Genomic DNA, 16,980 nt, shown 5'->3' on the forward strand with positions numbered 1-16,980 from the left:
TTCAAGGACTGAATAACTTTCTCTAGCTTTTGCTACTTTTTAATCATTCTCCAGTGTGTGTGTGTGTGTGTGTGTGTGTATTATTTTTTTGGTCCAGATTTATCATTGATAACTGATACAAACTACTGTAATCCTTACTCTTGTAACTGGAACTTCATCTCACGAACTCTTGCTGGGTTTTCTGCATGGATTGGGCAGGACCAATCATTAAGTCATGTATCTTGGTCCTCAAAACCCAAGAGCATGAACTTTCAAATCAAAATAGTCTAACTTTATAGAGCTATTTATTTACTTCAGACTCAGAGTTCTTGTTGTTCAAGCTCCAAGTTCAGTATTCCTGTACTGAATTGATTCTTTTGGCTACCTATACATAGATATTTACTGACAAATTCTGTGTTCTTTTTTTTTCTGACTTTGACTCTTGATTTCTTTACATAAGAAGTTCACCTCAGCATTTCTCAGGGTTAGAGAAACATGGTATTTGGCTTTAATTTTCACTGAATCCTCCTGGCCAGGATTTCCTGAAATTGTTCCATGACTATTCTAAGTCTTGATTGAAAACTGTGGCTGGAAGGGATAAATGGTAGATTCCAGGTGCTACTGGTTGTCCCCAAATGAGTGCTGATCCTGGAGCCAAAAGAAACACAATCCGTTGCCTGCTTTGGGGGGTATTTTTAGAGTAGTTGCAAACACATGACATTTATCTTGAGAGGTGGCCAATATTTTAAAAATAGCTAATAAAATCAATTTATAAAAGTCTTATTTCTCCATTATAAAAAAAGACTGGGCTCACTTCATTCCATTTGTGCTATGGAGAGTGTTTGAATATGGAAGAAAAACTTTTTCTGATCCCTCCCTGTCAGTCATAATAACTGAGCAAGTCTTACATTCTTACCCAGTAATTTTCATACACTGATCTCTGTATTTCTCCTTACAAACACTATGAATTCTTCAAGCTTCAGCCTTTATGTTACGTTATCCAGATAGCCTTTGATGAAAGACACTGAAGAGGATTTGAATTGCTCTAGTAGAATGTAATATTTTCAACAAAAAATCATTGTCTTATTATCAAAGTAGTAACAGTTAAGAGAATAGTCCTTGGAGTGAGACACACTCAACTTTAAGTCCAAGATCTACCACTTTTTGTGTAACGTTTGGATTTTCTACAACTTCCTTTAAGTTATGCAAGAGATAAAACTAGTCCCAAACTCATTTGGTTGTTGTGAGGATCAGATACAGTAAGGCATAAAAGGTTTGCAACAGTTCCTGCAAACAGTTTCATCATTGCTGTTATTTTCCCCCATAGTAAAGGCTCAGTAAACAATTGCCTAAATAAGTACTTGTTGAACTGACTAAGTGCTATTCTGGTGGAAGAGAAAAACACAAATTACAGAGACAAGTTAAGAGAAAAAAATAATTATAAGTTTGGTAAAGTAATGATAAGTTATGTAAAATAGCATGGAAAGAAAAGAGCTAAGAAAGAGAATTAAAAAGGGGGTCTGTGTTAGATAGGATCAGCACGGAAGGCCTCTCAAAGGAGATAACATGTAAGTTGAGTCTTTAGAGATAAGAAGGAACTAGCCACACAAAAAATGAGGATAACAGCATTCCAGGCAGGGACAATAGCACTTACAAAGATCCTGAGGCAGACAGGCACATGAATTTTCTAAAAAGTGAAAGACCACTAGTGTGTTGGGACAGAATGAGTAAGGTCAGGGGGGCACTAGAAACGATCATACAGTAGCAGAGGCCAAACACAAAGTACCTTCCTTATAGGCCAGAGTAGAAGGGAAGGCGCTGAGGGGTTTTAAGCATGGGAATGACAAGATCTCTAGACCTACTCATCCATGACTCACAAAACAAACTGAAGGAGGAAGGATAAGAATTTCTGGAAACATTTAAAATGATGCTTAGAGAAACTAAGTATAAATGCATAATAAAATATTTTCCATTATGATTGAAGTTATTGATTGCTAACAATCAAAAATCCTTTTGGGATAGTTAATAAAGATTTCATCCACTGCTCTTGCTTCTTTCACAACCGTCATGAATCCCAAGGGATACTGTGACCCACTTAAAATGGAGGATAGAGAAGAGAAGTAAATGTGCTAGGCAGGCAGGGTTAGAGTTACTGAGTGAGGCGGTCATAGTTGACAGCTATGAGGGCCCAGAATAGCACACGTCTGAGCTGTGTGGACCACATTAGATGAAAGACGACTTAGAAGATGCTATGGGGTGGATTTCTTACAAAAAGGAAGGGCAGGATTCAGGTATAAAATTGGTGAGACATTGTGAGATGCTGGAATGTCAGCACCAATACTATGAGGAAACTTAAAGAAAATTAATTTATGTATCAGATAATTATCTTTACAAATCAAGCTACCCTTAGGTTAATAGGTCTTTGCAACTATAAGCTTCTTCCTGGAATACTAGGGTTTATCTTCTCTTGAGGCTGCTTCATTCCCTTCATATTCCTTTTTTTTTAATTGCTTCATATTAGTAACACTCTTGGCACTAATTAAGACCACCACCATTACTATAATAAAGTGTTGTTATTTTCACATGATACATTGAGTAATTAAAACTATTTCCTCTCCTGTTATGCTGAGCGAAATAAGTCAATCAGAGAAAGACATGTATCATATGACCTCACTGATATGAGGAATTCTTAATCTCAGGAAACAAACTGAGGGTGGCTGGAGTGGGGGGCGGGTGGGAGGGATGGGGTGGCTGGGTATGTGCTATGGTGAGCGCTGTGAATTGTGCAAGACTGTTGAATCACAGATCTGTACCTCTGAAACAAATAATGCAATATATGTTAAGAAAAAAAAAAAAGAAGAAGATAGCAGGAGGGGAAGAATTGGGGGGGAAATCGGAGGGGTAGACGAACCATGAGAGACGATGGACTCTGAAAAACAAACTGAGGGTTCTAGAGGGGAGAGGGGTGGGAGGATGGGTTAGCCTGGTGATGGGTATTAAAGAGGGCACATTCTGCATGGAGCATTGGGTGTTATGCACAAACAATGAATATTGGAACACTACATCAAAAACTAATGATGTAATATATGGTGATTAACATAACAATAAAAAATAAAAAAAAAACAAAAAAAACTATTTCCTCTCTTAAGGAAATTTATTCCCAAGGAAAACTTATGGGTAAGTGATGGCATGCTCATATTTCCATTACCTGTTCACTGATGACAAATTAATTTAAAAGTATACATAATAGCTGAGCTTCCATTTTTTTTGGTTTTGTTTTGGGTTTTATTTAAACAACAAAACAAAATTATATTACTATGAGATAGTATGCATCACAAGAACAGCTTTGGAGTTAGTTTTGACTTTTTCTCTTCAAGGATAAAGAGTAGCTTATTAGATGTCAGCTATAATGTTCATAACAGCTAATTATCTTTCATTTTGCAGTAGCTATAATAAGTAAGAGCAAAAATGGTGAATACCTACTGTTGCCAGGTAACTGCATCCACTGTGCTTCCTGCCACCTTCATGAATCTGTACAGAACAGAAAGAACAAATAAAATAAGCTGAGGCATAGATTAGGCCAATCCTTGGGCTAAGAGCCCACAGCCACAATCAAGGTCTATCCAGAGCTACTGGAAGTTAAACTGTACAGAAGGTGAAGGTAAGGATACTTTCAGCTCTTCACACATCCTTTACCATCTGGAAATCAAGACCCCAATACAGCATGCTGTCTATGTCTGTCTTCCCAAGCCCATACCTGATGGTTTCCACATCACTTACCCCATGCACAAAACTTCTCTCTCTCATTTCCTATTCTCTAAGGACTCTGAAATCTGCTAGGAAACAAATAAACTATAACGTTTCCCAAGGATGGCGACTCAATAGAGCCTTTGAAAACCTCAGCCTTCTGAAAAGACCATGGGAAAACCCAATTTAGTTATATAAGCATAAAGCACTTTCTTTTTTTTTTTTTATAAGATTTTATTTATTTGCGAGAGAGAGAATGAGAGACAGAGAGCATGAGAGGGAGGAGGGTCAGAGGGAGAAGCAGACTCCCTGCTGAGCAGGGAGCCTGATGTGGTACTCGATCCCGGGACTCCAGGATCATGACCTGAGCCGAAGGCAGTCGCTTAACCAACTGAGCCACCCAGGCGCCCAAGCATAAAGCACTTTCAAATATGCCCCAGTGATGGGCTGCCATACCTGAGTGTAGAAACCTGAGCACCACACAGAGAAATCTTTTTTTTTTAATGTTTCAAGTTTTTATTTAAATTCTAGTTAGTTAACATATAGTGTAATATTAGTTTCAGGAGTAGAATTTAGTGATTCATCACTTACATATAGCATAGAGAAATCTATTTCTAAAGCAGCTAAGCAGTGTCATCTGACATTTGCTCAGCTCAAAAGAGAAACCAGACCTGTTTTCTTTCAAAACACACAGCAAAGCCTTGCTACTAGTTCCTAGCCTCCTATGCTCCTGGAGGTTCTACCAGAACCAGAGCTGGGAGGAAGCTCTAAGGCCCCACAGATGCCGCAGGGTATCATAAATTGCAGGTCTGTGAATAACTCAATTATCTACTAACCTCCATTCTCACTATCCTCATGTTCTGAGGCCATGTGCTGCCACGGCTATTGTTACTATTTAAGAGAGCTACCATGCAGACACAGGAAATCAAAAGGAATATCTCAGTTCTTCAAGACTTTCCCTTCGACCCTGAGACCCTGGAAGGGAACTTTTCTACAGACAGAAACAATCTTCCATCAGTATTTCATAACCAAAAAACTCGTCCATTAGGAAGCGAGAGGGTGTTTTGTCAAGAAAGTCCTAGCCTACCCTGTGCCAGCATAATCTTGCAGGCAGACACATGGCAAAGGGGTTGCCATGTGCTGCCCAAACAGAGGCTCTGCTTTGCCATGATGTGGAAAAGTACTTAATTTTTGCAGGATTGGAAGTGAGAGAGAGGATGCCAGGACTGCTGCTTAGCATAGGAGTGAAGTTTATAAAAGAAGATGAAGAGGAAGGAGAGGAGGGAGTTGGGGGTGGGGTAGGAGAAAGAGAATGGGAGAGGAGAAGGGGAGGAGAACAAGGGATAAGAGGAGGACACGGAAGATAGGAGAAGAAGGAGATGAAGAGGAGGCAGCTTGGCTCTTGTCTATATGGTCTTGTCTTTTTTCTCCAGTACCATTCAGCAGTCAGGAGCAAGAATATGGGAAATGGAACATAAGGGTGATCAGGAATGGAACTGGTTTGATGGGCAAGACCAAAACGTAAATGGAGATTGCAGGGAATATAACATATATTGAGTACCTACTTAGTACCAGCCATTCATGTGTTATTTCTTATAATTCTCAAAACCGTTTTGCTTAGGAAGGTGGATATTATTGATTCCATTATACAGATTACTAACTTCCCTACTGGCTAGAGAAGTAGTGGCTCTAGACATCCCAAACAGCCCATTTTATGGAGTCAGGCCACCTCTCCTAGTAGCACTCCTGGGGAAGGAGGGCATGACCAGGCAAAGCCATAAATGCCAGCTGGAGTATTTCCAAAAAAGAAATATTTTATGTAAAACAATCTTAATTTACATATGAAAAACCATAATAAAAATAACACTGACATTTATAGTGCTCAATCATTATAAAATGCTTTTCAGCTTCTTATATGTATAATTTCACATAGTCCTCAAAACAACCTGGTAGGTAGTAAATACCCCTAATTTATAGTGGAGGAGGCTGAGTCTCGTGGAGGTTATAAGACTTGCTCAAATTCATAGAGCTAGTGTGGACTAAACCCAGGTTCTCTGACTCCAAATCCAATCCTCTTTCTAGGATCCTATGCTGCCTCCAAGCTGTTTTCACTGAGGCCCAGAAGTACAGTAAAACTCTAAGATGCAAAAAATAAGTTGAACTTTTGCCTTGAGAAATACTACCAATTCATCCAAAAAAGAGAAAAAAAGGCCTGAGCACCTTTGCTTGTTGGCTTTCTCTCGACTTGAGCATTGCAGTGCCTATTTGTAAGAGAATATGCAGGGGATCAAAGGTGACTGACCCAGGGCCTCTGCTACATGACGACCACCACAAAAAAGCCAAGAAGAGAGACAAGACAATCAGCTATCAGAGTTTCTATGTGCTATACTACTGGTACAAACCGACTGCTGAGAGATAGCAGTCAAGGGAGCAGTTAGCTCTATACCCTACGGTATTAGAAGAGAGATAAACATTGAGAAAAGCTTCACATCGCATATGACACTGAATTGGCATTAAAAGAAGTGTAAGATTTTGTCATGAAGAACAGGCAAAACAAGGTAGAGTCAAGGTGAGTGTGTTCTCAGGAGTCCATCTTGACTGGATGTCAGAAGACAGGTAAGGGAATGGCAGGAAGTCAGACTGGTCAGGTCACTAGCTGCTAGGCTGTGATGCTAAGAAGTCTGGCCTTTATCCCTTAACAACTAGGTACAAGTCCAGCTCCTGTTTATCTTTGTATGACTAGTACCCAACATAATTTGCAAAATACAGCTGGCTCTTTTCATGTATATTTGTTGGATTTATCCTGTTTTTAAACAAATGAGGGGAATCAGATTTGAGTGTCAGGAAGATCACTCTGGCTGGGTAAAGCTGAAACGTGCTGGTGTGGACAAACTGGTAGGAGATGACCGCACAGAGAGGGGATGCTTGGAAATGTGAAAATGAAAAAAGACCCATTGAGTAACACTGATGGAGCACTCAAGAGGATTTGGTGGGTGAGTCTGAGTTGGGCAAGAGGGGAAAGAGAGGAGCCCAAAGTTTTAATTGTAGTAATGCCATTGCCCAAGATGGGCAACCCAGGAACAGACTTTTGATGCTGATGTTGGTGAATGTATTCCAATCTTCTTGAATATGCCTTAAAGAACTTGAAATAAATAGTCACTGATGATAATAGCTATGCATTTAAAAGAAAATAAGGAGGAAAAAAAACCATTAATGTCCTGCTTGGCTAAAAGGGTCTGGATAGGCAATTAAGAACACATCTAATATGTCATTTGCAAATATCTTCTCCCATTCTGTCGGTTGTCTTTTGGTTTTGTGGACTGTTTCCTTTGCTTTGCAAAAGCTTTTTATCTTGATGAAGTCCCAATAGTTCATTTTTGCCCTTGCTTCCCTTGCCTTTGGCGATGTTTCTAGGAAGAAGTTGCTGCAGCTGAGGTCAAAGAGGTTGCTGCCTGTGTTCTCCTTTAGGATTTTGATGGACTCCTGTCTCACATTGAGGTCTTTCAACCATTTGGAGTCTATTTTTGTGTGTGGTGTAAGGAAATGGTCCAGTTTCATTCTTCTGCATGTGGCTATCCAAATTTCCCAACACCATTTGTTAAAGAGACTGTCTTTTTTCCATTGGACATTCTTTCCTGCTTTGTCAAAGATGAGTTGACCATAGAGTTGAGGGTCCATTTCTGGGCTCTCTATTCTGTTTCATTGATCTATGTGTCTGTTTTTGTGCCAGTACCATGCTGTCTTGATGATGACAGCTTTGTAATAGAGCTGGAAGTCCGGAATTGTGATGCCGCCGGCTTTGCTTTTCTTTTTCAACATTCCTCTGGCTATGCGGGGTCTTTTCTGGTTCCATACAAATTTTAGGATTATTTGTTCCATTTCTTTGAAAAAAGTGGATGGTATTTTGATGGGGATTGCATTAAATGTGTAGATTGCTCTAGGTGGCATTGACATATCAGATAAAGGGCTAGTATCCAAAATCTATAAAGAACTCATCAAACTCAACACCCAAAGAACAAAGAATCCAATCAAGAAATGGGCAGAAGACATGAACAGACATTTTTCCAAAGAAGACATCCAAATGGCCAACAGACACATGAAAAAGTGCTCAATATCGCTCGGCATCAGGCAAACCCAAATCAAAACCTCAATGAGATACCACCTCACACCAGTCAGAATGGCTAAAATTAACAAGCCAGGAAATGACAGATGTTGGCGGGGATGTGGAGAAAGGGGAACCCTCCTACACTGTTGGTGGGAATGCAAGCTGGTGCAGCCACTCTGGAAAACAGTATGGAGGTTCCTCAAAAAGTTGAAAATAGAGCTACCCTATGACCCAGCAATTGCACTACTGGGTATTTACTCCAAAGATACAAAAGTAGGGATCCAAAAGGGTACGTGCACCCCGATGTTTATAGCAGCAATGTCCACAATAGCCAAACTGTTGAAAGAGCCAAGGTGTCCATCGACAGATGAATGGATAAAGAAGATGTGGTATATATATACAATGGAATATTATGCAGCCATCAAAAGGAATAAGATCTTGCCATTTGCAACGACGTGGATGGAACTGGAGGGTATTATGTTGAGTGAAATAATTCAAACAGAGAAAGACATGTATCATATGACCTCACTGATATGAGGAATTCTTAATCACAGGAAACAAACTGAGGGTTGCTGGAGTGGGGGGTGGGGTGGGAGGGATGGGGTGACTGGGTGATAGACAGTGGGGAGGGTATGTGCTCTGGTAAGCGCTGTGAATTGTGCAAGACTGTTGAATCTCAGATCTGTACCTCTGAAACAAATAATGCAATATATGTTAAGAAAAAAAAAAAAAGAAGAAGAAGAAGGTAGCGGGAGGGGAAGAATGAAGGGGGTGAAATCAGAGGGGTAGATGAACCATGAGAGACGATGGACTCTGAAAAACAAACTGAGGGTTCTAGAGGGGAGGGGGGTGGGAGGATGGGTTAGCCTGGTGATGGGTATTGAGGAGGGCACATTCTGCATGGAGCACTGGGTGTTATGCACAAACAATGAATCATGGAACACTACATCTAAAACTAATGATGTAATGTATGGGGATTAACATAAGAATAAAAAAAACAAAAAAAACAAAAAAAACCACCCCCAAACCAAAACACTGTATATTCAAAAAAAAAAAAAAAGAACACATGTAATTTGGTGTCTTAAAAGTTGGAAACTGGTTCTTCATGGTGCTATAATCTGGAGATCCTCATATGCATTGGATAGTTCACTCTGCTATAGGTTGATAATTAAGTTCTTAAGTAACTTTCCATTATTAAAAGTAGCATTATAAAAAGAATGGGAAAACTAGAGTTAGGAACATTTAAAGTAAGGCTCATGTTTTCTCCCTCCACACCTACCCCACATCCCTCAAAGAAAATCCATAAAATCTATAATTAAATACAAAATAGACTGGACCCTTATATAGAATGTTATAGTTTACAGAGAAATATTTTAAAATTGAATAAAGGAGGGGCGCCTGGGTGGCTCAGTTGGTTAAGCGACTGCCTTCGGCTCAGATCATGATCCTGGAGTCCCTGGATCGAGTCCCGCATCGGGCTCCCTGCTTGGCGGGGAGCCTGCTTCTCCCTCTGACCCTCCCCCCTCTCATGTGCTCTCTCTCTCTCTCATTCTCTCTGTCTCAAATAAATAAATAAAATCTTTTTAAAAAAAATTGAATAAAGGAAAAGACCTACCATGATCCTGGATAGGAAAATCAATTATTCTCCCTAAACTAATTTATGGGTTTAATGAAATTCTAATTTAAAAAATCCCAGTAGATATTTTCGAAACTTTACAAAATCATTCTAACATTCATCTGGAAGAATCCAAGAATATTCCTTAAAACTGGAATAATGAAGAGACATTTGTTTGATCTACCATATATTAAAATATACCATAAAGCCCACAAGTATTAAAACATTCCTAGGAATTAGAAAGGAGATCTTAGGAACTCATAAAGAGATTAGGAATTAGTAAGGAGAGATATGGAATAGATTTTTTTTTCAAGTTACATATAAGAATTTATTACATGGAAAAGAACTTAGTATATGAAAAACTGAAGCATTTCTTTAATGATGTTATGTGATTTGTGGCTATTTGGGAAAAAAAATTAAAGTCAGATCCTCACTTAAGATCGTATTTTGTATAAGAAATCAAAATAGTAAAATATAGCTTAGTTTCATTATATTAAAATATATCTCAATTACAATTTAATATTTTAAAACAAATGATATTATTATCTTCTTAACTTTAGTAGCATATTGAAGCAGTAGAAAAGCTGTTTTAACTTTGAGGAAACACCACTATTAAATATGTATTCACATGAAAATTACTATAAACTACATTCTTCTTTTTCCTTCTTAGCAAAATGATGAAACCAACTTCAAACATATGGAAGCATTTTTACACTTATTCTGAGGAGGAAAAATCTAATTCACAAATAATGTCAAACAAAATATGCATTTCCAAATACTACCAAGATGACCAAACATACCCTTGTTTTTTGAGAAGTGTAAAAAATTGACCTCAAATGAGCAAAATGTTCTGTTTTCAGAAGTCTTTGACATTATTTTTTAAAACCAGAAAAAGAGAAAACAACTACAGAAATAACACATAAAGGAAACCGATTAGACAAAACCCCAAGGAATAGACACTATAAGTCAATGAGTTTGGGGAATTCTCCCCACCCCCATGCTCCTTCCCTGAAAATTAGGGCTCTCTATGACTATCCTGTATCCCTATCATTTCTATCCTTTATTTTTATATCTATATTGGCAATGTGGAAGACAGCAAGTCCAAAAGACCATGATTTTCTTTGCTCAAATCTAACATTGATGGATTCTTCTGCTCTCTAGTTCTGCCTGTTTCTCAGAAACTGGCCCAAACCACATAAATGAATAACTTCAACACAGCTGCAGAATGCTCCACAACAGTAATATTAGAGGTGGAAAAACATGCACATAGACTAGTGCTGTCAAGAGTGAAATACCATGGGAAAGTGAAATTCCATTTAGTGTCTGGTATTATCCAAGGATTTTCAGCCATCCACTTCCATTCTAATCCCTAGATTTAGGTCTATGAATGTACAAGTAAAAGATGACCCAGGATGTGAATAACAAAAAGGGCAAGATCTTGGTTTTCCAAGGTTGGATGTCTCCATACCTGAATTATGAAGACAGAAATCCTGGATGATTATCCCAGAGAACAGAAGATGTCTGCCCTCACACTGACATCCAGTCATGCAAAGAAGGGTAAGAGAGGGAAAGGGCAGGGACTTGTATCAAAGGAAATTAGCTAGTGCCAGGCAGACATTTCAGTATTGGGAGATCTTTCCCACTGGAGCCAATCTGCTGCTATGGAAAAGAACAACATATCCTCTTTCATTGTGAGAGTTCCTTTTCCTCCCCCAAGAGATCCCAAATCTGGGAGAATTTCTTTCCTTTGTTATCCACCTGCACATATGACGTATCTGAAATAGTGTTGAGCCTTCTCTCCCAGGGCATATCACAGCTCTCTCTTATAATAAGGCACATCTTTATTCATGGTCTTTGGGGTTTGAGTTCTACTTCTGGACCACAGAATGCAACCCTAAAAACTGGATTCTGAATTTTGCTCCCAGGAAGTAGGATAAATCCTTCACAGGGAACTGGATGTCTAAATGAGTACAAACTTCAATAAGAGAGTGGTAGTCTGATCTTTTTCCCCTTGTCCACAAAGAGAACTTTGGTTATGTAACTAGCACGAATAAGATGTGGTAGCTATTCTACACAAAGCCTAGGAAAAACCTGTGAAGAAATTATTCATCTTGAGTTACAGCAAACCAGGCATCTTCCATTTGGTCCAAAGCCACTTACTTTTCCATGGCTAGTTATATATTGAGCTATCTATACTAGGTGCTGCACAGAACAAATGATATATTGATACATCTCTCTCTCTCTCTTTCTCTTTCCCTCCCTCCCTTCCTGTCCCTTTTGCTCCCTCCCTTTCCTTTTTCTCCCCACCCCTATTTATATATAATATTACATTGGCAGTAAGCTGATAAATAGCATGGCTATATATTCATTGACTTTAATAGCTGGTGCAGCTCTCTGTTTAGGCTTCCCTTCTAGCTTACTATTCCCTCAATTTGATAGATTTATAGAGTTTAATATACTGGAACTTGAGATGGATGAGATTCTTCAACCAATCTTTCTTGTCAATAAAAATTACATCCATGAAGTTTAATTTTAAGGGCAATCTTGAATGAAGAAAGGAAAAAATAAGTTAGCTACCATATACCGATTGACAGGCATTTGGTAAGTGGTTTACACAATGTACAACCCTGTAAGGTTGTATTATCACTTTTATTTTATAGATGAAGAAACTGTGCTCAAGATCACCCAGGTAATAAGTTGCAGAGCTGAGATTCAAACCAGTTCTGAGTCTAAAGCCCTTGTTTTAACCATGCAGAGATGACAAATTTGTGGTTTGTAGTGCTGTCCCCATTTTCTGAGCCCACAGTAGATATTGGTAATAGATCTCAATATTGTCTCACTAATCTCGGAATTGACCTATGAATCCTTCTAAAGACAGGGTACCAGGCACTATTACCTGGATCTGGCCCCCTAGGATGAAGCTCATTTGTTGCTAACGGGGAGTTAAAAGGAGGGAGGCTACAGGGCCGTGTTTGGAATAAAATGGAGGCAGATGTGAGATAACACATAAAGGACAAAATAAGTTTGCTTGATTAAAATGAAGGCAAATGGCAGGGGGGTAGGGGATGATGAGAGAAGATGTTGAAACAGATCTGGAAGGCTATGGCTGGAGCTGAAAGGTGCTGGTTAGGGAAGTATTATTATAGACATGTCTTGACAGTCTAAAATGCTCCTAAGGAAGTCATAAAGACTTGGATTCAAGCAAAGAAGGTATAACTGACCGGATATGATTTGCCCTGGCTGTGGAGCCTGATGGGAAGGAGGAAAAATGCATCAAGATGTCATGATAAATTTCACATGTAAAACTGAACTTTCCAAAAGTTCAAACTTTGGTATGAAGCTGAGTCTAGGAGAATTAACACTGTGGAACTAAGGTGAAAAAGGATTATATTTTTTCTAGTATGCTAGACCATGTGGCTTTGTTAAAAAATGAAGATTCAAAAAAATAGCACCACGGAGTAGAAAGACCATGGATCTAGGAGTCAGACAGATACCTGATTTAAGACTTGGCTCCACAGCTTATTAGCTATGTGGCCTTGGGTACATTGTTTAATCTCTCTAAACCATTTCAAATGGAGGGAACAGCACTTACTTCTTAAAGGCCTTGTGAAGATTAACAAGATAACATGCATGAAGAAACAAGGCTACTTCCTGGCATACTGTTGGCACTGAATAAATGTGAGTTTGGTAAAAATTTAATACCTGTGCACCTCCATTCCTTGATCTGTAAAACAAAGATAATAAAACCCGCTCTGCCTATATTACAGGGCAGTGGTTCTTATGCTTTGGTGTGCAAAGAACGCCTTGGAGTTGCTGTTCAAAAATCCAATATCTAAATCTTATCCCCCCACATTCTGGTTTGGTAGGTCTAGGCTGGAGCTTAAGAATCATGCTGCATTTTTAAGAAACTCAACAAGTGCTTCTAATGCAGGAGGACCATGGGCCACACCTTTGACAGATTCTGATCTTAGTAGTGCCTCTTAGGGTAGGCATTCTTGGAAGAGAGGGTAGGGTTCTCAGGGAAAGTAGAAGAAGAAAAAAATGAGAAAATAAATGGAAAAAAAGAAAGTGAGGAAGAATATCTGTGTCAAATCTAAGTCTATGTCTCAGGACTCCAGTCTCCTTCTCCAATGTTCTTTCTAACCCCCATTTGACTTCTCTGACATTGGAGGAAGAGAGAAACATCTTCATCATAATGGCAGTAGTTGATGACCATGGGCTTGGGGAAAGAATTAGGTTGTTTCTCTAATCAGGAAAGAAGTCCTTTCCAGGGGGGGAAAAAGGCAAGTTTAGAAGTTGTAGTCACTAACACAATGCTTAGCTAGGGAGCAGACCCTTGCAGTAGCTAATGCTTCCCTGTTAATGAGTACTAAACAGCTGCTGGGGGCCTTTCCTCTCTAGAGAAAGAGATGGAAACTCTTTTCTTATGAACTAAGAGGAATAAATTGTTCTCTCCTCCTGTAGCTTGATCAAGTCATATAACTCTTTCACAGTTGAAATAAAACAGAACAATTACTAGGAATAACATTGTAATAATTACTCTGTACACCAAATTGTCCCCAGCTGTGCATCTTCCCACTCCAAATGAGAATGTGGTGGTTTTTACACAGGAGGTAGACCTGTGATCACCCTCATTATCCTGGCATGTTATTGTAGCTAATCTTTCTAGTTCCTATATCCACTCGATTCTCTAAACTTCCTGGGAAACTACATAAAGTTATATACAAAAAAAAAAAAAAAAAAGGAAAAAACCTGCCTTAACAATTGTGGCTGATATTCCTTTATGTGTCAACTGTGCCAGGAACTGTACTGAGCACTTTATTTCATTTAACTCTACAATAAGCCTAAGAAATAGGTAATTTAATCAGTCCCATTTTACAGATGAAAAGACTGAGGTTTTACAGACATTAAACAATTCCTCAAGATGACCCAGTGAGTCACTATACTAGGTCTCATCTAGTTGCAAAGTGCATGCTTTTCACCATCCTGCTTTTTCCCTACTCACTATATTAGAAAACAGATTGTTATTATAATGTCTTTATGGAGGAGGGGACCCATGAAGTAAAAAATACATATGGCCCATAAAAGTCATAATGGGAGCCAAGTAATAGGAACATAGAGAAGTTTCCATCCTTATCCACCCATACAGCCTTCATTACTATCTATGCTTTAAGTACAAGTGGAGTCTATAAATCAGCATTAGGCTTAGTAGAAGAATTAGACACAACTAAAGATAGAAATTCTGGATATAAGAATGATGAATCACAGATCTGTACCCCTGAAACAAATAATACATTATATGTTAATTAATTGAATTAAAATTTTTTTTTAAAAAGGAAAAATAAATAAATAAATTTGCTTGGGGCACCCGGATGGCTCAGTTGGTTAAGCATCCGACTCTTGATTTCAGTTCAGCTCATGATCTCAGGGTTGTGAGATCGAGCCCCTGTGAGGCCCAGTGCTGGGCGGGGAGCCTGCTTAAGATTTTCTCTCCCTTCTTGCCCCTCCCCCTCCAACCCCCCAGTTCAAGCACATGCACTCTCTCGCTCTAAAAAATAATAATAATAAAACAAAATAAAATAAATTTGCTTGTAAAAAAATGAAATTCTGGATATAAAACGGAAATTTTTCTGTTTCTGGTTTGTAGACCATTGAGCATATAACATACATCATGCGGTCTGCTGTGATGGAGGAGGCCATTATTTGCTGCCTAATTGTCTTCTGCTTTTACCCTCATTGCCCAAATTAGAATGTTTTCCACAGCTCTTTGGGCTGCCACGGGAGCTAAAGGCCCTGTCTAGCTTTCTGTTCTAACACAGGTTCAGGTTAGAATATTCCACTAACACCTCTGTAGAATGTTAGGATAGCTTCCATTTTTCATTCAACACATTTGAGCACCTGCTATGCATTAGGCTTTTTGCCGGCACTGCATATACACTGGTAAATATAACAGACATACTTCCCACCCTCATGGAGTTTGTAATCTTTAACCAACAAACATACAATAAATATGTAGTTTTATATTGTGTTAAATACCAAAAAGAGAACCAACAGAGTGTGTTGATAGAGAATTACTTAGCTCAGTTACTCAAGGAAGGTCTCTAATAGATGAGGAGAAACCAGCCTTGTGGCAAGCAGAGAGAACACTCTAGAAGGAAGAGCATATGTGAAGGCCCCCAAGTAAAGAGAAGCCTAGCACATACCAAGCCAGTGAGGTGTGAGTGAAATGAGAAAAAGGGAAAGCTGAAGAAGGTAAGAATGAAGAGCTAGGCAGCAGTCAGATTAGTCATGGTAGAGCCTTGTAGACGTGGTAAGGAGATTGAATTTTATTCTAAGAACAATGAAAAGTCATTAGGAGTCTTCTGCAAGAGACTTATGTCATGTGAATTATATGTCTGCAGAAGATTTTCTGACAACTGAGTAGTGTATAGATTAGAGAGGGCAAGAATGGAAGCAAGCGCACTGGTAACAAGACTGTTAATGTGGTCCAGGTTCTGAATTTTCCAAATGGTAATTCTTTTGTTATTGTCTGCTATACCGCCATCCCTCCCGCCAAAGCAGGGTTCATATTCCAAGTTGTCCAGACATGTTTGTGGAACACTAGTCTCTCAAGATGGTCTCTGAAAATAAGACTCTGGTCAAATAAATGTAAGAAATTCTGCATGCTAAATCCCCTTCTTGGAGACTCAGAATGTAATGTATTAAAGGTGCCAGGAAGTGTTTCAGAACATTTGTGTATCCCAGTATTTCTCCAAATTACTGGACCATGGAACGTTTTATCCCCCTCCCCCAATATAATGTTAATATCCTGCAAAACTGATATTCTCCAGAGCACATTTAAGGAAATGCTACCATAAGTCTTTCTAACCAAGAGTTAACTCATTGTTCTTGGTTTACTGAGACCCCATTTTTCCACCTCCCTATCAATTATTTCAATGGTTTAGACAATATTTTCTGACTCCACCTATATTATATGATCATATCAGCCCTTATATGACTTATTTCTTCTCTCCATTTCTACCATCTATTTTCTGCCACTTGTCTCTTTACTTTTACATTGTAAAAGTTGATGAAGTTCTCCTTTGTTTCAGTAACGATAATTGTCTTCTTTGTTTCTGGATCTGGATCTTCTATGAGACAGCTGTTGAGTATCCTGAAATGATCCTCTATATCAGTAATATTTTATCTCAAATTTTCTATCTCTGTCTAAAGCTCTGTATATGGAAGATTTTCTCTTCCAATTATTTTATTGGATTCTTTCTTTTAAGAGCTTTTTGGAGATATGATTCAATACAAATTTATTTAAATGTACACTTTAAGTGTACAACTCAATAGTTATTTATAGAGTTGTGGAAGCACAACACAATCTAATTCTAGAATATTTAATTTCAAAAAGAAACCCTGTACCTAGGAGCAGTCACTCTCCATTTCCCCACAATCTCCACCAGCCCTAACCAACCACTAATCTACTTTTTGTCTCCATAGATTATCTATTCTGTTAATTTCATATAAAGGAAATCATACAATGTGGGGC

The 16,980-nt window shown here is 38.7% G+C and overlaps 1 protein-coding gene across 1 annotated transcript in view; it reads right to left on the reverse strand.

Moving 5' to 3' along the window:
• The window catches only part of HPSE2 (heparanase 2 (inactive)), a 683,675-nt gene that overhangs the window by 211,247 nt on the left and 455,448 nt on the right, over positions 1-16,980 (reverse strand). The window contains exon 7 of the mRNA XM_021699985.1: positions 3,463-3,510. Within this exon, the coding sequence (XP_021555660.1) occupies positions 3,463-3,510 (48 nt within the window). The remainder of the gene's footprint in view (positions 1-3,462; positions 3,511-16,980) is intronic.

Source organism: Neomonachus schauinslandi, chromosome 6, assembly GCF_002201575.2.
Source record: "Neomonachus schauinslandi chromosome 6, ASM220157v2, whole genome shotgun sequence".
In the NCBI taxonomy this organism is placed as follows: Eukaryota; Metazoa; Chordata; class Mammalia; order Carnivora; family Phocidae; genus Neomonachus; species Neomonachus schauinslandi.